The sequence below is a fragment of the Haliotis asinina genome, chromosome 7 (genome assembly GCF_037392515.1).
Source record: "Haliotis asinina isolate JCU_RB_2024 chromosome 7, JCU_Hal_asi_v2, whole genome shotgun sequence".
Taxonomy (NCBI): domain Eukaryota; kingdom Metazoa; phylum Mollusca; class Gastropoda; order Lepetellida; family Haliotidae; genus Haliotis; species Haliotis asinina.
In genome coordinates, this window is record NC_090286.1 from 44,694,229 (window position 1) to 44,720,472 (window position 26,244).

Here is a 26,244-nt window from a genome sequence, read left to right on the forward strand (position 1 = left end):
CGGTTTTGTTTGTTTTGTTGGGGTGTGTGTTTTGGTTTGGGGGGTTTCTTTGTTTTATTTTTCTTTTTTTTTTAATCTAGACTTGCCACATTTAGACTCTTGCACAGGCTTTCTTGGATGTACGAGTTTCAGGCTCTGTATGGCAGGTTACCAATCTCCCTCACTGATGGCACCCCAACTGGTCGTTGTGGGAAATAGGGTCCAGTTGCTCAAAGAAAACTTTAAGCCCATTCTAAGCGCTAATAATCGCTTTGTTCATGTGGAGCCTGAACGTATGTAATACATATCACACAAAACTAAACCCGCCGCCGTAGTATTGCTGGAACATTGCTAAAAGCGACGTAAACCTGAACTCATTCACTCACTCATTCACTCGTCAGACCGCGGATAGCACGAAATATGTACACAGTTACCTTCGACATATCGATGCTTGACTTCGTGTTCATGAAGGAAATATTACTTGTCCATGATAGCACAATTTTTTAACCAGGTGCCTTCAACAAAACTGTGCTTGACTTCCTATTCGACTTATGCATGAAGGAAACACTCACTAAATCAGACACTATTTGATACTTGTAGTCATGGAATTAACTAAATCCAAATCCCCAAACATTCAGTCATAAAAGTATGACATTTTTTATGTTTTCTGTAAAACAATACATGGAATGTTTTGTCGTTGATAAAACCTACATGTAAATTGGCAATGAGAAAGGTAATTAAGGAATATTCTCCATGGTTACCGACAGTTATTGCCTTCTTGATGGTCTTTTATTGAGCATATTGACATAAATTCCTGTACAGATTTGCAAAATTTAATAAGTCTGTTTCACGTAATATTGTAACAAGAAACAACCAGAAAATGATACATCTCTCACAAATACAAAGCGGACCATATGGTTGTCAGTCTGATATTCAGACCTACAGTACACAGTGAACAACGGATATACTCATTACAATATGTCTCAGCTTGTCCTATCTCTCCAACATTCTTTATAACTATTAAGTACTTCAAATATCATATAACTATAATTGCCATAATCTGTGGCGGTTCTTCGCACTTCTAATAGCGTATAATTAAATATCAAAAGTATTTATTTGTTCAACACCATCTGAAAGGTTTTCACACGCAACGCAGCAACTGCAACAGTTGACCAGGACCACCATTACACACGTTAACCACTCATTCACTAATTCCTACACAGAGGTCATAACCCATATTACCATATCATAATTATCCGCTTGTATATAAACAGCTACTGCTTCTTGTCATTATTTGAGGAGACTTCCAAAGTTCGTCAACCATTAAGGTAGGATATTGTAAATATTTTCCATATAATAATATCTAACTTCGACACTAACATTGGACGTGTTTTGAAATCTTGCAGTGTTATGTGGTGAGTTCTTGCAGTGTTATGTGGTCAGTTCTTGTAGTGTTATGTGGTCAGTTCTTGTAGTGTTATGTGGTCAGTTCTTGTAGTGTTATGTGGTCAGTTCTTGTGGTGTTATGTGGTCAGTTCTTGGAGTGTTATGTGGTCAGTTCTTGCAGTGTTATGTGGTCAGTTCTTGTAGTGTTATGTGGTCAGTTCTTGTAGTGTTATGTGGTCAGTTCTTGTAGTGTTATGTGGTCAGTTCTTGTAGTGTTATGTGGTCAGTTCTTGTGGTGTTATGTGGTCAGTTCTTGTAGTGTTATGTGGTCAGTTCTTGCAGTGTTATGTGGTCAGTTCTTGTAGTGTTATGTGGTCAGTTCTTGTAGTGTTATGTGGTCAGTTCTTGCAGTGTTATGTGGTCAGTTCTTGTAGTGTTATGTGGTCAGTTCTTGTAGTGTTATGTGGTCAGTTCTTGTGGTGTTATGTGGTCAGTTCTTGTAGTGTTATGTGGTCAGTTCTTGTAGTGTTATGTGGTCAGTTCTTGTAGTGTTATGTGGTCAGTTCTTGCAGTGTTATGTGGTCAGTTCTTGTAGTGTTATGACTTTCAGTACTCCATTTCTCGTTATATCTGAGACTAATTTCGGAACATCTTTCAAACAATAATTTGCATTGATTATATAAATTATTTTGTGTTTGCATTGCTTAACATTGTAATTATTTTGTGGTTTTGTAACAGACTTTACAGTGTATTAATTCTACCAGCTGGGTGATTAGAGCTAAAACCATTTACTCTCTACTGTCTATAGTAGGTAGGATTGGAATTTATCAGTGTTCTAGCATCTTCAAAGACGAATGGGACCCATGATGGTCCGGGGTAGAATGAGCCTTCAGCAACCCATGCTTGCTTTTTACGCTTGTCGTAAAAGGCTACTAACGGCATCAGGTGGTCAGGCTCGTTGACTTGGCCTCTGTTCCCAAATGTGCAGATCGATATTCATGCTGTTGATCACTGGATTGTCTGGTCCAGACTCGATTATTTACAGACCGCCGCCACACAGCTGGAATATGTTTGAGCGCGGCGTAAAAGTAAACTCACTCACTCAGAGAGGAATGAAATGTTTGTCGTTAATAGTTCTATGTAACAAATATCACCAACAAGACATTATTTTGTAAAGGCAATTAAGACATGTTATATTTGGGATTATTGTTTCTTCGAAAACTACAGACTTCAGTGCATGTGTTGGGTTGAGTACTCGCTTAACCCGTTCAACGAATGGGACTCAACCCAAGTTCTAGAATCTCTGCTTTACTAAGAAAATGTAATCCCACCTATAACATATGTTACATTTGACCAGTTTCTAAATGGCATTGTGTTACTGAGACAATTTAGGTCTATTACCGCTGTTGGTTGAACTTCCTACTGCTGTGTTGGATGACTTTTGTATTTCTTATTAGTTGTGAGGGTTTTTTCCATCAACGATAGGATTTCTCAAATAAATATTATCTCAAGTAGCCCAATTTTGGCCCCGTTCCACTTACGGATAAAGAGATCTGAAAGGTCTCTCTAGATTATTTAATCATACGTACAATACAAATAGTAGAATGTATAAGCAATTATTATCATTTTCTCATTACTCGAGTCAAATGCTGCCATTTTGTACATGCGTTTCTACTTCTTTTATTTTTATTTTTATTTTGTTTTGCTGTGCTTATTTCTTCGTAATAAATGAACCGAGCATATATAAAGAAACACATACTGTTAATGACAACTGTGAGAATGAAGGGCATAATCGTTGATATTATTTGATCTTCAGCAAGTTTGCCTTTTACACCCAACAGAATTTGTTTCGTCATATAATCAAGACTGGCTATTTTGTGAAAGTTTTGTTGAAGCTTTACATGCAGTTGTTTGAACGGTCATCATTCGATGTTACGACCGCCAAGGTAGACTTGAGATCATTTTGTTATATATAAACAAACACGATATTTATTGTTCCTCGAATTTCAATCACTTTATTAAATCAGACGTTTTACTTTATAAAGTTCTGTTTAATCATACCTTAAACATGGTGTCACACAGACAAAAGCGAGTTCATATATCTTTTGGCCTTTCCACTGAGGACCTTATTGATTATATATTTTCTGACGGAAACATTGGCAACAACTGTCAAGGGTTCTTCCGTGTACTCACGGAAATGTTCGTGCTATGGGTTGACGCTGATTTGCAAATATTAACTTTCACGCTGAACAATGTCCACAACACCATTGTGGCTATGGCAGAGGTATAAGAAACTGAACCTATCTAACAGGGCTCCATCGGCTACGATCATGAATATGTTACTCTCAGGGAGGTAAGCCAAGGTTTCATGTGGTTTTACGTAATCCTGTATTTCAGAAAACAAAAAAAAAAATCGACGTGACGTGTTACGTTTTTTCATACTGACCTTATTCCCAGTTACTTGGTACTGTGGTCATTTGTCCAGCTCTCCTGTCGCATTTCAGATGCTATTACTTGTCTATGTTTCCCCATATCGTGCTCCTTTTCTCATTTTATCATATTCGATTTCACTCGCTACCTCTCCCTTCTCACAGCATCATCCTTCGTCTGTACCTGATATCACAATTTTACGGGGGGTGATGGAGCAGCCAAGTGGTTAAGGCGTTCGCTCGTCACGCCGGAGACCCTGGTTCGATACCCCACATGGGTGAAATGTGTGAAACTTATTCCTGGCGTCCTCTGCCGTGACATTGCTGGAATGGTGCTAAAGGTGGCACAAAACCTTACTCACTCTTTTTCCATTTCCTACCCTGACTTTACAGTCTGCAGTTGCACTTTACAGCGCTGTCTTGCTTTGATTTCACATATATTTTATCTTGCCCACACTCACTTAGCACCATGTCATGGATTATGTTGTCTTCATCAACATCTCAGATACTGTCGCTCAGTTCTTATCCGAGGTCCTGTTATTGTGCATTTAGGTGTCAGTGACTACGTTTATAGAGGTTTATAAACATGTATTTCTGTGTTTCAGACAATCGACCATGTTGTTGCGGGTGGCGTTGATGGTGGCGGTGTTGCTGCAGGGGACGCTGTCTATAGAAGAGAAGTATAAAACTTTGCTTCTTAAACTCCACAATGACGCCAGGGGAAACGAAGGAGGCTCCGACATGAATGAGCTGGTCAGTACATATTGTTAAGAGTTGAACTGAAATGACGAATTTGAGGTATCCTTGTTGACCCAGTCGTTTCAAGGGACAGTTACCTCCCATGAGCACAACACAATCAGTGAAGGTGGGCTCTGATCTCGTTTCGTCCAAACTATGCTTTTGGTTTATTGACATACTTGTCCTTGCTGGTTTCGTGAAAGTTGTAAACATCCATAAACATCACTTCCTAGGGCTCTCATCTAACACGACACGCCATGAGGTAACGGAAACTGTTCAAAGCGCCGCAAAACCAACTCACTCACTCAAGTGCTTGCATGAACGTGTCTTGACTCAGTTTATAAACTATACTGTGAACACTAAGTTGAAAAAAACTTTTCTTTCTCTCATGGAGTGAGAGTCAAACACTTATACTCCAGGCGAGGTCCTTTTACATCACTAATCCATTTTACATCACCAGTAGATATTAGAAGGAGTTTTGACCCGTGAAGATCCGGTGTAGAATAGGCCTTCATCAACCCATGCTTTCCACAAAAGGCGACTATGCTTGTCTTAAGAGGCGACTGACGGGATCGGGTGCCCAGGCTCGCTGACTTGGCTGACACAAACATGTCATCGGTTCCCAATTGCGCAGATCGATGTTCATGTTGTTGGTCACTGGATTGTTGTTGGCCTGGTCCAGACCGCCGCCATATAGCTGACTCAAAGACTTGGTTGACACACGTCATCGTATCGTAATTGAATAAATTGATGTTCATGACGCTGATCACTTGACTGTCCTCGAGCAGGTCTTCATTGACGCATGCATGACGTAAAGGGCGACTAACTGGATCGGGTGGTCAGGCTCGGTACATGGTTGTCACATGTCATCGTCACCCAATTGCATAGATCGATGTTCATGATGTTGATCACTTGATTGTCTTTGCGATTATTTACAGACCGCCGCCCTATAGCCCTGTAATGTTGCTGAATGTGTACATAAAACTAAACTCAGGCAGTCAATGAATCATGACATGATGACAGAATTTTCGAATGACTTTAGATTTACATCGCTTCATGCGCACGGGAATCTCTTTAGGACGTTTAGAAGTCGAGCTTCATCTTAATTCTGTTATGCCTAAATAGCAACGCACAGCCTTCCAAAGTGGAGTGACAAAAATAGTAGTATATGTAGTCTCATTTCGTTTCTTGTCTAGGACAAGAGCGAAAGACGTCAATTCACTTCAATTCAATTGGTTTAATTAACTTGGTTGTATTATACAGTCACACCCGTTAAACAGAACCTACAACACATTATGTCATCAAGTGTTCTTATATTTAGATAAGTGAAAAAGTAGCCTGTCATAATTATACAATTATTTCATTGGCCTGTCACTGAAAACGGTACTTACATAGTGGTGTAATATTTCGTCAAGTTGCATATCATGCGAGCATTGCATCGCTTTGTATTTCGAAACATTGTTTAACAACTTCCTTACTGACTGACCTATCGTGGTGGGAGAGCGTATGGTGTACATACGTTTCTAATGAGGTTTTCTAACCTGGGTTTTTAAACGCAGGAGGATCATTTAAATATATAAGTCTTATAAAGTATCCATTTGTCAGCCACACGGAGGTGATAGTTGTACTTTCTTAAACAATATCGAGAAATACATGAACTTAAATAATAACCTGGCCAGTAAGGCAAGTATTCAAAATTTGAAAATATTTTCGAACCCCGTACATGTTGTAAACAAGTTGTTTACGTGATCACGGCTAGATTTAGGCGTAGGTTATTACGATTTATATATTGCTACAAGATTTCTGGATATTTTTATTAAAATCATTTTTAAAGGACGTTGCCCCATAACAATGAAATATTTCGTTGGGGGACCTGGAATTTCGAAGCCCTCTTAGCGCTAAGATTGTCGTAAGTTAATGGATGGAACTTAGACTATCTATGCCCTGGTGTTGTAAAGGCCCGAGTTTGAATCCCACTTTCCTGGTGTCCCCAAGCCTTGTGCTACAGGAACATAGCATTATCCCATAATCACTCACTACCTGTCGCCATTTTCAAAGAAATGAACATAAATTAAGTAATAGTCCTTCCAAATCGAAAGAGAATCCCGAATCCCGATACTGATTGTCACTCAATAAACACATTGACAAACAAATGAGAAGCTCCGAAATTTCCAGAGTGTCATTAAATTAAAACATTCACAAACAGGTCAAAATCCTGGAATCTCCAGATTGTCACTCAACAAAAACATTTGCACACAGATGACAATCTCACAATCTCAACATTTTCACTCAATAAAAACATTGACAAACAACTGGGAATCTATCAGTCTCAATACTTTCACTTATAACAACATTCGTAGATAACTGAGAATCCCGAAATCACAAGATTTTCTCTTAGTATATACACACGCAAACAACGACAACTTATTACCCGGATTGTAAAATACTAACACAAAAACTGACAGAAGTAAACAATGTAATATCCATACTCAATTATATACATATGGCATATTCTGACGCTCAGTTATTATGCCTATAGTTTTCAAAATAATGCTATTTGCATGAGACGTAATCGATTATTTCACTCGTAATGCCTGAACTTTCTCTCCGAAATGCCACAACAATTCTCTATTTCACAAAAGAACTGAAAATTGACACACATGTACTAAAAAATGTGCAGAAAAAACGACAGCGTACGCTCGTAATTAATTAATGTAATTATTTGATTGTTTCATAATGAATGCTATATGGATAGCTTTGATCTTAGTCGTGGTTTGAAATGGACAGAGACTGGTACAGTTTATTGTATTTATAGCATCATAGACACATCTATCATCTGTCATCGTCAGCAATTATTGTTGATATGTTAATTATAAGCTTGACATATAATGATGGCAACTTAACGTAAGTAAACAAGGTTCAGACAGTAATCATAAGTAAGATGTCACTAGGACTAATCACCGATCTAGACTGCCGGGCTGCTTTTGCGGAGTCGTTTCAGTAGCACTTACTGGCATTAGTGACACTGTGTTCAATCGTCTTGATATTAACGCTACAGATTTCAATGTCAGTATGAATTACTGCGTAAGGAGATCTTCCCACTTCAGTAGTGTTTGGGTATGTGATGGAGAAATTGGTCGGGAGTGAAAATACACCTTTTGAATTCATAAATGTTTTAATTATATTATTTGTTTTTACATCAAACAAGACAGCACATTTCATTTTTGTGAACTAATAGCATATCTTAAGGTTAATCATCGTGTGAAATAGTTGGGGTAGCTATGCCTGACAGTTACATCTCCACAAAATAATTCTTGCTTTCTTCAGAAATACCACTTAATCTTTGCTCTATACACACTCCAGAACCGTCGAATACACTACTTCTTTAGTAGCATGTAGTATCTGGAATGAAGTTAGTTTACATTTTGAATCAAAATAAAATACAATAAAAAGGAGCCCACAGTCTTTCGTCATTATCAGAAACTGTGGTAATCTAGACTTGCATGGGCTCTCTTAGACACATCTGTTTCAGTCATTAACGGCAAAGCACAGTGCTGAACAGTGCGACTTTCGTCCTTTACACTGAGACGTATGCCACTTTATCATACGACTGTACCTGAATCGAAATGTTGACAAATAAATCTTTACTCACCACAGAAAGTTTATGCGTAGGCCGTGTTTGCGCAAAACATGTAATGATGTGACGAGTCCTACTTGTATTTGACCTTTTAGCACAAATAGCGTTGTCATGACTATATAAGTTGATACTTGTCAGCATCAACATTCATAGTGTATGTTTAAAGAGAAGTGATAACTAGAAGAGCAATTTGTTGCAACGATAGAGACATGTTTTCTGTTAAACAAGTATACTGTTTCATCACAGACAACTGCATACCTAAATGCCTCATAATGTTCAGACTCACCATTGTTATACATAGGGAACGCGCGTGCACGCACACACACACACACACACACACATATATATATATATATATATACACACGCGCGCGCACACACAATATGCAGTAATTACGAATTACATCAACTGTATTGTAAACAGAATACATGTCAAGAAAAATAACTATTTCATGTAAATATAGATAGGTGCCATTACCTTTCAATGTCAAGCAAGCACACACACACTCACTCTCTCTCTCTCTCTCTCTCTCTCTCTCTCTCTCACTCACTCACTCACACTCACACTCACACACACACACAAACAAACAACACGCACGCACGCACGCACGCACGCACGCACGGACTCATCTGTTACAAGTATACCTCATAAGAGGCGACTAGGGTGGTCAGGCTCGCTGATTGGTTGACACGTCATCGTATCACAATTGCGGAGATATATGCTCATGCTGTTGATCACTTCATTGTCTGGTCCAGACTCGACTATTTACAGATCGCCGCCATATCTTGGAAATATTGATGAGTGCTGCGTAAAATCAAACTCACTCACTTACTACACATCTTGTTATGTTCACGGATAAAGGTGTGGGACGACCAGCTGGAGCAGGAAGCAAGTGCCTGGGCCAACCGTTGTGTATTTGCACATCAGTATAAAGGAAGAGGGGAGAACCTTGCCTTTAACACAAACAAGTATCCCGAGTCGGAACTGACCGAGATCGCCTTTAAGGGTTGGTTTGATGAAAAGAACATTTACTCGTACGGCCAGTACTCATGCGGGGCAAGTTGTCATTACACACAGGTAAGGGACAAAGTTTGGCATTGTCACACTTGAAGACGTAGGCGGTATTTAAGTACGAATGGATTTAAGGGATATTTTACACCTAAAGGTTTACTAAATAGGTTGGGGTTTACTGGGAATGTAAGGGTTTGATAACTTCATAGAAGGCAGACTATGTATGCGGGGCTTTACTATTTACATACGGGTTTGGTAACAACAAAGGGAAGTACTATTCACACAGGGGTTTGATGACGTACAAAGTACGTAGGTCTTTACAATTTACATAGGTGTCTGACAACTACACTGGGGACATACTATTCACACAGGGGTTTGATAAACACAAGGATGCACACATTACGGAGGGTTTTACTATTTACATAGGGGTTACGTAGCTACATACTATTCACATAAGGGTGTGATAAACATATGGATGTACAAAGTACGCAGGGCTTTACTGTTTACGTGGGTTTCGATAGATACATAAGTATATAATAAGTAAATAATGGGGTTTTACTATTTACTTAGGGGTTTTGTAACTACATAGGGGACATGCTATTTACATAATGGTTTGATATCTATATATGGATATACTATATATGTACGTAGGGTTGTACTATTTACGTAGGGGTTTGTGAAGTACATAGGAGTTTTTCTATGGGTTTAATACGCACACAGGAGTTCACTACGTACGAATGGGGTACTTAACTTAAGTACGTAAGGGTTTGATAACAACATCGGAATTTACGAAACAGGTAGGATGTTCTAGGTACATATGATTTTGAAAGGACGTGACGTTTGATAATTACTTTGGGATTTACTAAGTACACAGGGTTTACTAAGTACCCAAGGGGTTGAAAACTGAATAGATATTTAGTAAATACATAGAGTGTGAGAAATAATTGTTCCCATTTAAGACTTGAAACAGTCTTTAACCTGACGTAAAAACATAAGAATTACGTCTTTATCAGAGCAAAACGTAATGTTGATTGTGATCTCGCATTTGATTCCAAAGACACTAATCACTGCCACTTACTTCTGTACATAGAGGTAGTTTTAATGTTCATATTGTTGCTCTTAACATTCAAGGTGTCCAACTGAACTCAAACTAATATGCATAAATTTGAATAGGTTAGTGAAATAAAGGTCTTCACCCTTCCACGCCGAATACTGTTTGAACTGATCCATATTTCAGCGTTACACTTCAACACGTAAGTCTTTCTGACCACTTAGATGCATGATTTCATATCAAGACCATAATGAATGTTACTGTCTATTACAGCTTGTGTGGGCTACGACAAGGCGGGTTGGTTGTGCTATGAAGCGGTGTGAATACCTAGCTCAGGCAACCGCCAATGCATGGTACCTCGTCTGTTTCTACGACCCAGCGTAAGTACCTCTACATGGTTCAAGATAACTTTTCAAATTTCATTCTTATTGAAGAATTTACGACTTTAAATAATCACCTAATAATACGGGTAGTCGTCAGCATTCTATTTCAAAGAGTACCAAACTCTGTGGGATCTTAACTGCAGTGCCCCATAAAAACACCTCCAGATAACATGTTGATAAATGAGACTTGTGCACTGTGAGGTGATGTTGCACTGTTTCTGTAGCTAGCCTCAAGGCAAACGTGTCTTTGTTAGAGTGAGTGAGTTTAGTTTTACGCCTCGGCAATATTTCATCTATATGGCGGCGGTCTGTAAATAATCGTGTCTGGACCATACAATCCAGTGAACAACAGCATGAGTATTGATCTGCACAATTGAGAACCGATGACACGTGTCAATCAAATCAGCGTGCCTGACCACCTGATCCCGTTAGTCGCTACAATCTTACGACAAGCATGGGTTACTAAAGGCCAATATTCTAACCCGGACCTACGCGGGTTCTTTGTTACAGAGGCAACAAGATGGGCAAGAAACCATATCAAAAGGGCAGTTCGTGTAGCAAATGTAGAGACGATCAGACTTGCAGCAACCGCTTATGTGCAGGTATGTGGTCCTGGGTGACTGAGGTTAGTTCTATGCCGCTTTTAGTAATATTCCATCAATATCACGGTGTGTGAATCCTATAGTGGTCAGTTGTGTGAGCCACACTGGCCGGTTGTGTGGGTTACATTTCCCAACGGTGTGAGCTACAATGGTTGGTTGTGTGAGCTACACAAAGGCTGGTTAATTGTAGAGGTATGCAGGTTGCTTGTGTCAAGAACATATAATTGTGTTGTGTGTTACAGTGAGCAGATGTGTGAGTTACATTGGTTGACTGTGTGATCTACAATGGTTGGTAGTGTAAGCTACAATGGTTGAGTGTGTGAGCTACAATGGCTGGTTGTACGAACTACAACGGTTGGATGTGTAAGCTACAATTGCAGGTTGAGTGATTAACATTAGTTGGTTGTGTAAGCTACATTGACTAGTTGTGTGAGTAATATTGGCCGTTGTGTAAGGTGCATTGGTTGATTGTGTGAGCTACAATGGTTGGGTGTGAGCTAGATTGGTCGGGTGGGTGAGTTACATTAGTTGGTTGTGTGAGCTACGATGGTTGGGTGTGTGAGCTACAATCGTTGTTTGTGTGAGTTACTTTATCCTGCAATGAGAGTTACAATGGCCTGTTGTGTGAGACACACTAGTCCGTTGTGTGAGCTGCAATGGTTGATTGTGGGGTTACATTGGCCGATGTGGTGAGTTACATTGGTTGGTTGTGTGAGCTACAGTGGTTGGTTGTGTGAATTACATTGACCGGATGGGTGACTTACATTGGCCGGCTTTGTGAATTACATTTTTTGTTTCGTGAGCTACAATGTTTGGTCTCGTGAGCTACAACGGTTGGTTTTGTGAGCTACAATGACTGATTGTGTCAGTTACATTGGTCGGTTGTTTGAGTTACACTGGTCACTTGTGTGGATTACAGTGGTCACTTGTGTGGATTACAGTGGTCACTTGTGTGGATTACAGTTGTAGCACAGTATGATAATTACCACACCTCCCAGCTAACTCTCCATTGTTTGAGGTCCTACCTTTCTGCAGGTGGGTCTGACCCGTGCGAGGACCTGGACGAGAACTGCGACATGTGGGCCAACACCATGAACCAGTGCACAAAGAACAAAGCATTCATGAAGGAATCGTGTGCCAGAGCTTGCAAATTCTGTAAAGGTAAAACATTAACTTCTAACACAATGTAACATATCACAGAAGAATATTAAGGTTAGTATTTTTTCCTCGAGTACGCTCTTTACGATACGGAAATACTTATAAAAGCATTAACAGTCGGTGTAATAGGCATGATACAATTGAACAACGAAATTATTCGGTTTTATTGATAAAAACATATTTATATACGGAGGCGTTGGATTTCATTTCAGGAGGAGGAAGCGGTGAACCAACTAAAGGTCAGGCATATGTTTACTTTCATCTGTAAATATACGTGAAATATGTTCAATTAATTACATTGGGTTAAAGAATTAACATTAAAATGAAAACCCTTATAAAAGCATTAGCATAATAAACATACGTCCAAAAGAAACGATACTACGCGTTTGAAAGGACGTTCAAGAAAAACAAAACGATGCAGAAATGTTTGACAGTCTGTTTCCCTTGAGACTTTTTAAAACCACATGTGTACAAGCATTCACATGTCAATCAATTCTTTACAATCATTAGGCCAGGCCTGTAAAGACCTGAGGGGTACAAAAAGAAAATTTCATTCATACATGCACGACGAGGCAAGTGAGGAAAATGTAACAAGAGACGTCTCAAGGTCACGTTAATATTTGGTATGTCAATACAAGCTAGTATCCGTCTAACGGCGGATGACGGAGGGGAATGAGGTTGGCTGGAGGCACAGGGAGACTTCTGATATGGCAGTGGCGATGGTCCCATAAATGTTCTATTCTGTTCATATTCTGTGAATATGCTGGCCATGTTTAACCTGTATGTTAAGATGTTCTGAAGAAGTATGTGATCTCGCATTATCGTGCTTGAAATTGATTCATCTGGGCTTTTGTTGGATTAATGGCTTCACAACGAGTTGTAAAATATCATCCCTTGCATTCAAGTTTCCAGTAGGTGTGGTCACCTGTGATCTGCCGCTTCTCGGTCTGTCTTTTGTACAACCTGTTTGACGCAACCGCTGCATTAACCTGGTGACGGCTAAGCGCGCACATGCTAACCTTCTGATGACGTCGGTGTGCGTTGCTCCTGGATGGACCATCCATGGACGCATTTCGTTGGTGTGCATTTTGGTTTTGTGATCCCAACGTGTCGAGTCAGCAGATGTACATTGTTCAACTGCACGTGCATTTCATTTTGACACAGTGCGAGTTTTCGGGGTCTTTTTTCTCTCAATTGATTGTTCGGACGATTACGTTTGGTTTTGAACATCTGAAGCCCTCAAGTATGCAGTCATACAAATCACTCAATCATGCTTTCATTCAGTAATGCTTGAATACAAAATGTATTGAAAAATGTTTGGTATCGTTTCTTTTGGGCAAACGTAATGGACGATATTGATTGGTCGCATTGGTGAAAACATTTTCTAACAGATATGTTATACTTCATTTCAGGCGGACGTAAACCAACTAAAGGTCAGGCATATGTTTATATCCATCTGTAAATATACGTGAAAATGTTTAATTAATTACACTGGGTTAAAGAATTAAAATGATGACAAGTTTCTATAATCATTAGTTTACATGTACATGTATTAGGCATGCTGTAATCAAGCAATGATATTGGTTGGTTGCATGGGTGAACACATTTTCATAACAGATTTTTCATTTCAGGCGGACGTAAACCAAATAAAGGTCAGGCATATGTTCATATTCATCTGTAAATAACATGATAAACGTAATATAATTAATGACGTTGGGTTTAAGAATTAAAAGATGACTATTTTCTATAATCATTAGTTTACACGCATTAGAATTTGCTTTAATCAAGCAACAATATCGGTTCACCATTTCATTTCAGGCGGCCGCAAACCAAGTAAAGGTCAGACATACGTATATATCTATCTGTAAACAATGTGAAAAAACGTTCAGTTAATTACGTTAGGCTAAAGAATTAAAATTATGAACATTTTCTACAATCAGGTACGAAATGTTGCCTTCAGCAGCGTTCAATAACACTAATGGGGCTTGATGGTACTCAGTCGTTCCATATTGGAATTAGTGGCACCCCATTAGTCATACGACTCATTTGATATTTGCCTTTGATAAACACATATCATGGTCTATTGCTCTATATACTCTTATTACCTTGGAATTAGTTCCGCTAATGTTTACTATGAGTGAAGCCCATTTCTGCCCCCCCGAGTGAGTCGACTTAGACTCACTCACTCACTCACATTTGAATTAGTAGGCTATTGTTGTCTAAACGAATGATCAGGGGTAAAGAACTTTGACCTGAGTAATCGTAAAACAACGTTCCGAAATCTCATTCCATCCACAAGTTCCATTATTCAACTGCGTGATATGCCCAAACCAAAGTGTTGGTCACTCACTGCTGACTGCGGTGTAAAACAACATTCAAGTCCTGACATCATTTGTATTGTTTTACATTTATTCCTTTTCTCAGGTAACACGAAGCAGAAACCAACAGGTAAGATAATTGTTGTTGGTATGTTTTTACCGTGGCAGATTAACATAGATTTATAAACATATAATAGATTTTTACACATTTTTTTATAATTGTTTAAACTATGCAAGTGAATTTTAAACCAATGTTCTCTAAGAGCCATCCTAAGTATACTCTTTTTGAGGCGACACGCCACTACGAAAGCCTACCCAAGCATGTGGATATTCTAGATTTGAATAACGAAATCAATTTGCCAAATTGATGCAAGCTGCGGCCAATCATTTTTAAGTATATTTTACGAGCGCTTCAAGCTAATACTGAGTTCGCAGTCGCTGCGATGAATGCTTGTGTTTCTGTACTGCGCGTTCTATGATCACACATTGATTGCAACGTGTTTATTGGCCTGTGTTTGAGTAGATGAGGACTGCGTTGACTCCGACAGACGGTGTCCCTCATGGGCCAAAAGGGGCCATTGTACCAGAAGTGCACGTTACATGAAATCTACGTGTAAAAAGTCTTGCAACGTTTGTGGGGGAGGTGCGTTGTTTATATCTTGAAAAAGTCATTTTATATTAAGCACTGATAATGGATATAAACACAAGGAAATCTTTCATACGTATGTGAGGTTTATACAGTTTTTAGTTTTCGTTTCTCAGTATATATAAGCACTGTAAAAAATAATTATGTAAAAATAATTTCATTTCGCCTCCCATATTAGTGCTATGAAATTAATTATTTCGTTTTCACTTCGCTTCACATATGAGTTGTAGCAATTATTGCACCTCGCACATGTGTTTCATGTAAAAGTAATTATATCGTTCACATGAGCTCTCTAAACCATACCGTTTTGTTTTCACCTATCCTATTTGTATTCTCTTAGTATGTGGGACTTAAGGAGGGTGAGTAGCCAGTTTAGGGTCCATGATTTGGGGCGGAAAACGAAATCATGTTTTTCATGGTCTTTAGGTACGTCCAAAGGAGGTAAGAAAGGTGAGTGGGGTTTTTTGTTTTGTTTTGGGGGGGATTTTTTGTTTCTTTTGTTTTGTTTTGTTTTTTGTTTTTGTTTGTTTTGGGGTTTTTTTTACATGTACAACAAATACACGCGCTGTGAATGTATCTTTAGATGGTCTAAAAAGATGTGGTGGAAACACACGAATACGAATCGAATAATTTCTTTTCTCAAAATTCCAACATCTATTTAGGAATATGTTTCATGATGTAAAGTAGAAATTCTAGTACTTTTGTTTAGCTCAGTCCCACCCCAGATTCGATCCCACACCCTCAGAGTCGGGCACCTAATCGAGTCAGGGTGTGGGTTCGTGTTGGTTCGAATCCCGGATGGGACTCAACTTAGAAAAGTACTAGAATTTGTAATCCCAAATATAACATATGTTACATTTGACCACTTTCTAAATGGCATTGTTTAATCAAGTTTCATGATGTTTTTACTCCAGCAAAATACAAAGACATATGTGATTAATTTATATAAAGTATGTAATGTAATACACATATGGGCATCAAAAAAGTTCTTTTAACTGTAAGTCAACATCCAACACAAACAGAGGAGAAAACTAACACAAAGAAACCGGAGTCAGGCGGATGCCAGGACAAGGTCCGGTCTTGCAAACGATGGGCGAGACAAAACCATTGTGTCAGAAATCCTAGGTACATGAAGCTCAAGTGTCCCAAATCTTGCAATACTTGCTATGGTAGGTATGCAATATGTACACTTGCACTTGTTCACAGTAGCTAGTTATGTCGTGGTATGGTGCACTGCAATAGACATAGCGCATGTAATGCATCGCCCGAGGCAGCTTCTCATGGCAGGGTTTAAAGTTGGACATAGAGACCAGAGGCTTCGTAGGTATAGCCGCTCCGATAAGGAAACGTCTAAAGAGAAAGACAGAACGTCAATGCTAAAAAATACTATCAGGTCTTTTCTTCAGAAATATATTTAGATTGTGTACAGGGAAAAAAGAGAAAATTATAGCAATGGATCGCTGTGTTCGCGAACAACGGCTTCAGTTACAGACAACGAGAACACGGCATGAGATAATGGGACGACTCACACCCCATCCGCCGTATTTAGGACATGAAGTGGTCAATAAACATTTATAATGGGTTTCCCTGAATCAAACCGTTTTGAACTGCACTGAATGGTAACAAGGGCACCACTTCACACATAGTGTAAAGCTCCAAGCTCTTTCGTGAGTGCTATCCTCGATACGTTCCGATAAATCGCCACTAGTACGACTAGCATTCACGGCCAACCCAGATAGTTGTAATACCTCGGTATACTGGTGAGTGCTGGTTCTTTATCATAAACATTGAAAGACTTAGTTTATGTATAAAATAGAATATTGGGATAATGTTTAGTTATGTTGAGCGCGTCTAATATCATACCAATCGACATATGGGCACAAGGCATCGCAGCGTTCTTCTACCAATACGGGGTTCGTCCGCGCTTAAAGAAGCTGATATTATGACCATAAGTGTTTTGTTCTCCATGAGCTGAATCGTTGTGGTCATATCTATAGTCAGTAGCCGCTGCATGGTGTGGAGTGATTTTATGTACAGGTAATATGGCCATATTCTGGTTGCCTTGCTCATATGCGCTGTGCATGCTGTATTTAACACATGGCTAGTAACACATGCTTATATCTCAAGATATATGAAGTACATTCACGACGTGCAAGCTACATATATCCTCATTGCCCTGTTAATTGTATTTCCATATCACACCTGATTCACGTAAATGCTTTTAATTATATATTTTAACAGCTAAATAACTAAGATATTCTATTCTTTTCTATTCACTTACATTCTTCAACAATTTCATTTATAGTTCAAATTATAGTACAAATTTATAGTACAGATGTATTTTAGCTGTGTATATGCATGCTTCATCAAATTACAAAGTCAAGCATGAGTTCACCGTTTCCCTGTTTAAAGCTTCTGTACTAAAAGCATGAGCTCCGTGCATACCTCGTTCTTTAACTCTCATCACGGAACAACTTCTTAAAGCGGCGGTTTGGAAGTGCAATACTGACACGTTTATGAACACAATTTCGGTGCAGATTTTTAATTACTGCTGGATAACAGTACAGACATCACAGAAGAAGTTGTCCATAAAGGTGTGAGAATATCACGGAAAGTTTACTATGAACTACGAGAAGACGCTCGATTAGGTCAAGCCAATCCATCAAACCGTCTATCTCATAAATGTCACAAACAAGCGATTGGGATCACTATGCACCACATTTTCATGAATATATACATATAACGTAATGTGCATATTGTTAACAGAAATAGGTGTGGTCGTTTTATTAATTTGCTGTAATAACGCATAGCATTATGATGTGTAGTAATAGTCACGCATGTGATCATCCATATTCATATTGCAACCATGTCATGTAATTTGTAACGCAATATACAGGTCATACTCACGCAGCGACCACCGCATTGTTTCATTTAATATAAACGCCGTACCGATCCACTATATATGGTAATGTTTAATGATACAAACATCATGCTCATGCATAAACAACGATAATGTTCAATTTAATATAAAAATCCTCCCGATTCATCATCTGTGGTAACGGCTAACACTATATAAGCCTCATGATCGACAGTCATGTTTCAAAGTATACAAAATGTAATATAAACGTCATATTTATCAGTCGTAAAGTTTGCTATTCTGTAACAATTCATGAAATGTGTGTTCTAGATGCCTGGAGATTGTATGTATATAAGTCGAGTGTCTTCTTGGTTCTTTGGAGGTGTTCTGAAAGTTGTTGGTTCGTGGGATGTGCATTAGTTTGTGTTATGACTTTAGCTTTAGTCCTGGTATATGTCAAGGAATGTATGTGCCAATGTTCCTTTCATGGAATCTAACACACGTTGCCAGTAGAGTTTGGAGTTTATCTGTGTGCATTGCTCGAGTTTGTGGTGGTGGCTATCGTGTTTTGTCCTTTGACATTACATTGTGGTATCATAAATGTCGTCACTTTCCAAATGAAATAACGTTAAATTGTTCTGCCATTATGAAGACTGGCCATAATAATTACACATGATCACGAGTTTCCAATTATATTTTTTACCTATAACTACAAATATATTCATATTTAAGTGTAATTATTGTATCAGATTAGAAAATATGTATATGTAACTTGAAAGTTTTTAATGATCTAAACCAATCATCTTGCCAAGTTACAAGTAAACGTATTGTAAAGCTTAGCGGCTGAGTTAACCTATCCGCGTCATTATAGATGAAACTACGTGTTATGACAATCACGGTAACTGCCGCTCGTGGGCAGAACAGGGTGAATGTGATCGAAATCCTGGCTGGATGCACAAATACTGTCAGAGATCGTGCGGACAGTGCGCAGGTGAGCTACAACTAAAACTTAATGAGGTAAATGACGAATATTGTATTTGCATACAAATCAAATTTTGCAGTTTATATTTATGTAACTAAAATGACTGTTAACAATAACTTGAAATGAGCATTTGAAACGCCGACTTTGTGGAACTGCCGTGCTTGATGCAGATAGCTTGTGTGTATATTGTGGATAATTCTGTGATAGATAATGTTATCTTTCTTGTAGATACTTCATCTGGGGACAGTACGTATTATATCTTTTATTCCTTTTTGATTTCTTCAGTATCAACCACAGTTGTATTAAAATGTAATTTCTTAGTTTATGTCAGTAAATATGTATGTTAATGTTGTAACGTCGAAATAGTTCTAATTCAAACCGTGTGTCCTTGTTGCATAGCGAAGAATTTCTGACAATACATGGCCATGAACTGAATTAATGATAATAGATAAATCCATGAGTTGTAACAAGAGAAAGTATGATGTCGGAGGAATTATTATTTTTTTTTTTTTGGTAAAAGTTCTTTATTGATATGCGAATTCCATCAACAGGTGAAGATTGTGTAGAATATTACGACAGTTGCCCATCGTGGGCGAGCAGAGGAGAATGTGTATACAATGCTGAATCGATGAGAATGCATTGTCGCAAATCGTGTGAATGTAGCGGTATGTGCCGAATGCCTTATTGGTGGCGGTATGTGCCGAATGCCTAGCCGAATGCCATGTTGAGTGTCTTATGTGTGGCGGTACGTGACCTCGAATTTAGCATCTCTATTTTCAACCAAATGATGGATTGGTCCATTGTTTATCCATTATATTAACAAACCCACTTTTTTGGACTGCCATATTCTAATACGTGTGACTGACATTATTCGTGTGACACTAATTGTTGCCCGGTCACCATATCCATACAACACTGATTGTGGCTCAATCACCATCCTCGTATAACACTGGGTGTGGCTCTGTCACCATATTCGTATGACGTTGATTGTGGCTCAGTCACCATATTCCTATGAAACTGGTTGTAACTCAATCATCATATCCGTATGACGCTGGGTGTGGGTCGTTCACCATATCCGTATGACGCTGGGTGTGGCTCGTTCACCATATCCGTATGACGCTGGATGTGGCTCGTTCACCATATCCGTATGACGCTGGTTGTGACTCAATCACCATATCCGTATGACACTGGTTGTGACTCAATCACCATATCCGTATGACACTGGTTGTGACTCAATCACCATATCCGTATGACGCTGGGTGTGACTCAATCACCATATCCGTATGACGCTGGGTGTGACTCGTTCACCATATTCATATAATGAATTCATTAAAATGAATAAAATATAGAAATAGAAAAAAATAATTATTCATTTTAATGTATATTGTTCTCGTCACGGCATAGCTGAAAAATTATCTCTCCAGCTCATCACATACATATCATCATACATACAGTATACGCCATCATACCATCTCAACCAGGTATCTGCCTGTAGTCTAGCCTTCCAAATACACTGGTGCGGCCGCTTCAACCTTTGCCTGCTAACATATATATTTTGGCGATATCATTTTTCTTCTTGCTTATTCTTTCCATAATTCAGTGGCTTATTTCAACTGTCACAGAAACTTTACCTCACTTGGACTTAATTCTCTTTTGCGAAGTGTACATAAGCGCTATTACGAAATGTCATGTATGATATGTTGTTGTCCCAAAGGTAAGTGTATTCACTGAAGTTGTTTCCGGGTTGGAACTAGTTATCAGTAAGCCACGCTTGTCGTAAGATGCGACTCACGGAATCGGGGGAATCGGACTCGCTGGCTTGGTTGACTCATGCCATCGTTCACTATTGCGTAGAACGATGCTCACAATGTCAATCACTTGTTGCATGGCCGATGACATAGCTACAGCACGCCACACAACTAGAAAATAGCTGAGCGCGGCGTTTAACAACAAATTGATAATATTTTAGCATTATCAAAGGTTTATTAATAGTTTCAAGTCCCGTCGAATTCATGCCTGATATCTTTGGACAAAGAGTGACGAAAGTCAAACTATTTTATAGTATGCTATGAGCAAACGTCATTTAACGCCGATGTGAACAGTGTCTTGGCTCATTCTCATCTATGTCAAGAAAGTCCATATTAACACACATGTTAAATCAATGCAGAAATAGATAATGGAACGTAGCGCATACTTACCTAAAAGTGTTGACAACAAGGTCAAAGACGTTTGTCACTTCTATGAAATAAACGAGCAGAGGCATTGTGAACATTTCGTATGTGAGTACCGGGGATCGAACCTTCTGCTTTTTTCTGTTCGATATGCCACTTCCATAGATTTTCCATGGGAAGACTGATAAATTAAAAAAATGCAAATGGTAACGACTTTTCAATAAATGTTACTTTTCGGACAATTTTATTATATTTTCAACGTGCGCGTTATATTTTGTTTCAGGGGGAGGTAACTCTACATGTAGGGATGAGAACACCAGTTGTGCTGCATGGGCCGCCAGAGGGGAGTGCCAGGCCAACCCGCGCTATATGCACAGGAAATGCAAGAAGTCCTGCAACACGTGCTGAACAAAGCATCTGACATGGTACGAATCCGATGCCCGTGTGAGTCAGTCTTTTGAGATCTGAGTGAGTGTTCCTTTAAGCCGTCAGCAATGTTTCAATAAATCACGACAAGCTGATTGGATGCTACAGGACCATTATTCGAAGCCAGGTGGTTTCAGACAACTTTACAGACCGCCGCCATATTATCAAAATATTATTGAGTGCGGCGTTAAGCAACAAACAAAACCTGATCCCGGCTAAGGGATGTGGAAGACATTGATATATTGTTGTTATGGCTGAACAGATATGGTGCTGATAGGCGATGAACAAAGTTGTTATGACTAAAATCTTATTATTTTAAAGAAGATAAAGATATTGGTAAATGGGGATTAGCTGATAAGAGTAATATACAAAATGAAAATGATTGCCAGGCTCAAGTGGTTTCTTTGTCATTGTCACTTAAATATTTGACAATGCTACATTGACCATGTAACACAACACTCAGGGTCTCCGTCGATGAACTGTAACTGATGAACATACATGGGAAAGTAGCCTAAAATCATCTGTTTCTGACATTAAAGATCTGTAATTTCCCGACCCGAGGATGAATTCACTTTCATTTAGGGCAAATTTGCGACAGTTTTCAATGTAAGGAGGTGTATATATTTCCTCTTAATATACCTTGATTTCTAAAATACTATTTTCTTCGTTTGCAGATACATTGGACTGGATTCATCCATAAGATCAACTTAAAGACAATTCATTACGCTATTTACATGTGTATCGTCAATAATTCACACATTAAACAAGATTCAGCTTCAATATACACGAGTCTGTTATATAGTAGTAAAGATTTTTAGTAACCTGGTTAGATAAGAGGGACTACCAGAAAGTAGTGAGTCTCACCAAGAAATGGCTATTTTGATGTTTCATTGTTCTACACGTTACCTGTCAACCTCATGCATTTGGGATATGATCACATGTGTCAACCAAATCAGCGAGTCTGACCATCCGATCCCGGAAACGACAAGTTACGACAAGGATGGGTTGCTCAAGATCAATTTTAATCTGGATCTTTAGGGAGAGATATTTACGGATATACAGTCTACTAATTGTGTAAAAAAAACTCCAAAGCAGGACCCACGTATGCCCAATCGCTGGATTCAAGTTCAATGTTTTACCATATGTCTGATCTGTTTTCGTCTACATCGAAAGATCTCCCCATAAAGTGTCATTCCATCTGTTGGAAGCATAAGTCGTGTAAGTAAATGCTCCTTAAGGTGTTTGTGTTACTTATCTCATTGTTGTCCATTGCGCGCAACAAAGGAACTGTCATGAACTGACTGTGGGGTCGAGTGCTGCACGTGCGCAGCTGTATGCACGTGCGCAGCTGTATGCACGTGGGGCACGTGAAGCTTGTACAGTGGGGAGATAAAAGATGCGTCTTTCCAAAGGTATATCATTTTGGATTTTCAGAATTGACAGAACTGCATCGTCCATTTATATGTTATTTCTTGCCTCAACTCAACAGATGCACTTTCTTAACAAATTGTATATCTCTGTATTGTTTCTTGTTGGCCTCTGCTCCTAACATGACTCAATAAATTGGCCTTTTCAAAATATACTCTTAAAAAAACTCTTCATTTTTTTAAATATACGATTAAAAATAGTTTATCGGAGTCAATCAGTACTGATATGATATTACTGAATGTTTTTGACACTGTTCCTTACAACCATAGGTATTTGGAATGTAGTCGCTTTTGAAAGATGATTGGTGTATGGAATGTAATTTGCATGTATACTATTTTAAAACAAACGACTAGAAACAAACACTAACAAATGTGTTAATGTTCTAAGTGATTTCTGGACCTTCTTGAAAACACGTCAAAATCAAGAATGGGACCACATGCACGTGTATGGGGCTACTGCGTTGTGCACGTGCATATCGTGCGTTGTGTTTAGGGGTGGTAATAGAGGGAAAAGGTGGTGTGTTCATAAGATGTCTGTCCTTGAAACGTTTGTTAACGTTTACACTTCCTATCCGAATTGAAAGTTCATTATCCCCTACTTTATTTTGAAGATTATATCTAAATATGGCGGTGGGGGTATATATAATGTGTGTCGTAAATGCGCTTTTATTCATACATACGTACATTATCTTCCCACAGTGGTTACTTGACACATCTTAATACTTTACCTCTGTTCTAATACGACCCTTCCATGGTGCGAGTGTTAAAGACTCGTGATTGGAGGCAATCAGATTTAGTAGTGCAATCAGCGACCTTGTTTCAAAAGTGATCGTTCGAAAGACCTCGGTAATTTCCCGATGCATCGTGAAAACTGGAACCTCTTCCCGAGCGCGATACTCAAATATTTCTTCTAGACAGAACTCAGTCGTGTCATTTTTGTTTCTTCACATTGCTTGCATTTGTCAGTGTAAGTCGATGTAACACGTGGTCTAATTGGACAGAAAAAAAGGAAGATAAATCTGCTGCCATTTTTTGCCGTTAGGGGTTTTTATGAGAACCGCGAAATATGGCCGTATTAGAACAGAGGTTCGTAGGAAGATATGACAAGTAACCTTTGTGGGAAGAGAATGACATACGTATTACAAACAGTTTTTTGCTCATGTGAAGGGAGACAACTCATCATTTGACCAGAGTAAGACCGCAAGATCGTGCATATTTTTCAGTTAACGTTTCGTAATCTGTTGCTATTTGCGTGAGACGTGAGCTATATTTCACACCTGTAATGTTGTTGTTGTTGTTGTTATTTGTTTTTGCTTGTTCTGGGCTTTTTATCTCTAGTTTGTTTAATATAGATATTCAATGGAGCCAAGTTCTGTTTTTTCCAATGTTTATCGGTATCTGATTATTCTATATTTGGAAATATCTGAAAAGCATGTCCAGTGACGGTTCTAGTAACAATAACCTCCGACAAAGGTTCGCGTTCGATTTGGATTCGACGACCCATGCTTATCGTGAAAGGATAGACATGCGATCAGATGGTCAGGATCGATGATCTAGTTTGTACGTTATCATGACCCACTTGCGAAGATCGACGCTCATAGTGTCAGTCACTAGACTGACTGGTTTATAGATTATACTGTAAACCAGGAACATTTTGCGAGCGATAAACTAATGCGAAAAATGCGATGCTTATTGTGTCGCATTAATAAACCGTATTTATAATTACAGCCCGCCGTAATATAGCCGGAATATTGCTGGGTGCGGCGTAAAACAAGCAACAAACAATCTAACAGTCTGCAAATATGACGCGCACATTGTAGCGTCAGTCGTAAAATGGACGTACTCTTGTTGCAGGGAGGCCTGGATGTGCCATAGTTGGTTTAATCACAACGACAGCGTGTACACTGGCATTTCTACACTATAGGATTACAGCACCAAAGCAAGCCGATGGGAAGCAGCGGATTTCTGTTATTCTTACGTTTCCACACTTGCTCGACCCGTCTTGGAATAGCCCTGGATATTCAGCTCTCAGTCTCAGTCAGAGAGAGGCTCGAGCGGAAGAATACATAACAGGCCTTACCAGAACCTTGTTACATCCGCACATACAAGACGTCCACCTCCTTTACGACCAAGACTTACTTCCTGATTATGTTAGAAAGAAACTTTCCAATGTTCCTTTCCATCGGAAACTATTTTTTCACTATCTACAAAACACCAGGCAAGCGATTTCGACTTTCCGATTTGCATTTGAGAAACTTCAAGGTCGACTGGTTATGGTAACTCAAGCAGACGTTTATCCAGAACGAGGATTTGACCTCATCGACATCGAAAGATTGAAATCGGAGAGGTTGATGTATGCATTGACTCGTCATGGCAGACTGGAAGAATCATGTGACATGTCAGGTGACTTTTGTGATGAAGGAATCAAATTTGTTGGATCTCATGACACGTATATTTTTGTTCCGCATGGATATATTCCACCATCCGCCATTAAGTTTCTGTCAACGGATACCATGGCGTGGGGCATTGACTTGGTAATAACATGGGTGTTCCAGAATATTCTGAGTTTCCGTGTTCTTAACCCTTGTAAGGTCGTTTTTGTCTATCATATCCACTGCACATATATCAGGAATACTGGAAGACAAAGGGTGAATACAGCCAACACGACAGGCTGGATACCGCCATCATCAGAGTTGTACTGAAACTGCGTTTGTCCAACATGCATTGTCAGAATCTCAGGTAAAATATTCATGGGGTTGAACATTTTCGTATCTTTGGCAAACATGTCACATTTGGTTATGACGGTCCTTCTGGGCAGTTTTCCAAAGACTTGATTCCCGTGAAATTGATTTCTAAGCATAATCGTAGAGATGGCGACACTTTATATGTTCAGGGTATGTGCCAAAATAAGTGACGAAATAATAGCGAACTAGTGATCATCGGATTATGTATCATAACAGGACATCATAATTGAATGAATAAAACATCACATTTCAAGCTGATTTCGTGAAGTTTGTTTAACGTCTCACTGTATTATGGCATA

General features: G+C 39.0%; 2 protein-coding genes across 8 annotated transcripts; both read left to right on the plus strand.

Annotated features, from left to right (window-relative positions):
- The first annotated feature begins 1,287 nt into the window (after nucleotides 1-1,287).
- On the plus strand, nucleotides 1,288-22,554 carry LOC137291689 (GLIPR1-like protein 1). Of its 7 annotated transcripts, XM_067823120.1 has the most exons (16): nucleotides 1,288-1,307; nucleotides 4,400-4,547; nucleotides 9,031-9,246; nucleotides 10,505-10,611; nucleotides 11,125-11,216; nucleotides 12,252-12,377; nucleotides 12,587-12,613; nucleotides 13,787-13,807; nucleotides 14,006-14,026; nucleotides 14,193-14,213; nucleotides 14,799-14,822; nucleotides 15,216-15,335; nucleotides 15,765-15,788; nucleotides 16,361-16,507; nucleotides 21,632-21,773; nucleotides 22,449-22,554. In XM_067823120.1, exons 2-15 carry the CDS (start codon nucleotides 4,410-4,412, stop codon nucleotides 21,754-21,756), a joined length of 1,209 nt encoding a protein of 402 aa, XP_067679221.1. In that variant the 5' UTR covers nucleotides 1,288-1,307; nucleotides 4,400-4,409; the 3' UTR covers nucleotides 21,757-21,773; nucleotides 22,449-22,554. The 7 variants fall into 7 exon arrangements, with proteins under 7 accessions (XP_067679221.1, XP_067679224.1, XP_067679225.1 ...); XM_067823123.1 differs by lacking the exon at nucleotides 16,361-16,507; XM_067823124.1 differs by lacking the exon at nucleotides 16,361-16,507 and having other exon boundaries at nucleotides 15,765-15,779.
- A 2,172-nt stretch (nucleotides 22,555-24,726) lies between these two features.
- LOC137292022 (uncharacterized) lies at nucleotides 24,727-25,903 on the plus strand. Its single transcript, XM_067823575.1, has 2 exons — nucleotides 24,727-24,739; nucleotides 25,056-25,903. The coding sequence occupies exons 1-2, from the start codon at nucleotides 24,727-24,729 to the stop codon at nucleotides 25,901-25,903; spliced, it is 861 nt and encodes a 286-aa protein (XP_067679676.1).
- Nucleotides 25,904-26,244: the final 341 nt, after the last annotated feature.

Excerpts from the sequence above, each read along its gene's own strand:
- LOC137291689 (XM_067823120.1), top strand. The coding sequence starts at position 4,410 with ATGTTGTTGCGGGTGGCGTTGATGGTGGCGGTGTTGCTGCAGGGGACG. Across the intron at positions 9,247-10,504 it reads CAAGTTGTCATTACACACAG|CTTGTGTGGGCTACGACAAG; the intron begins GTAAGGGACAAA and ends TGTCTATTACAG. Across the intron at positions 16,508-21,631 it reads ATCTTGCAATACTTGCTATG|GGGGAGGTAACTCTACATGT; the intron begins GTAGGTATGCAA and ends ATTTTGTTTCAG.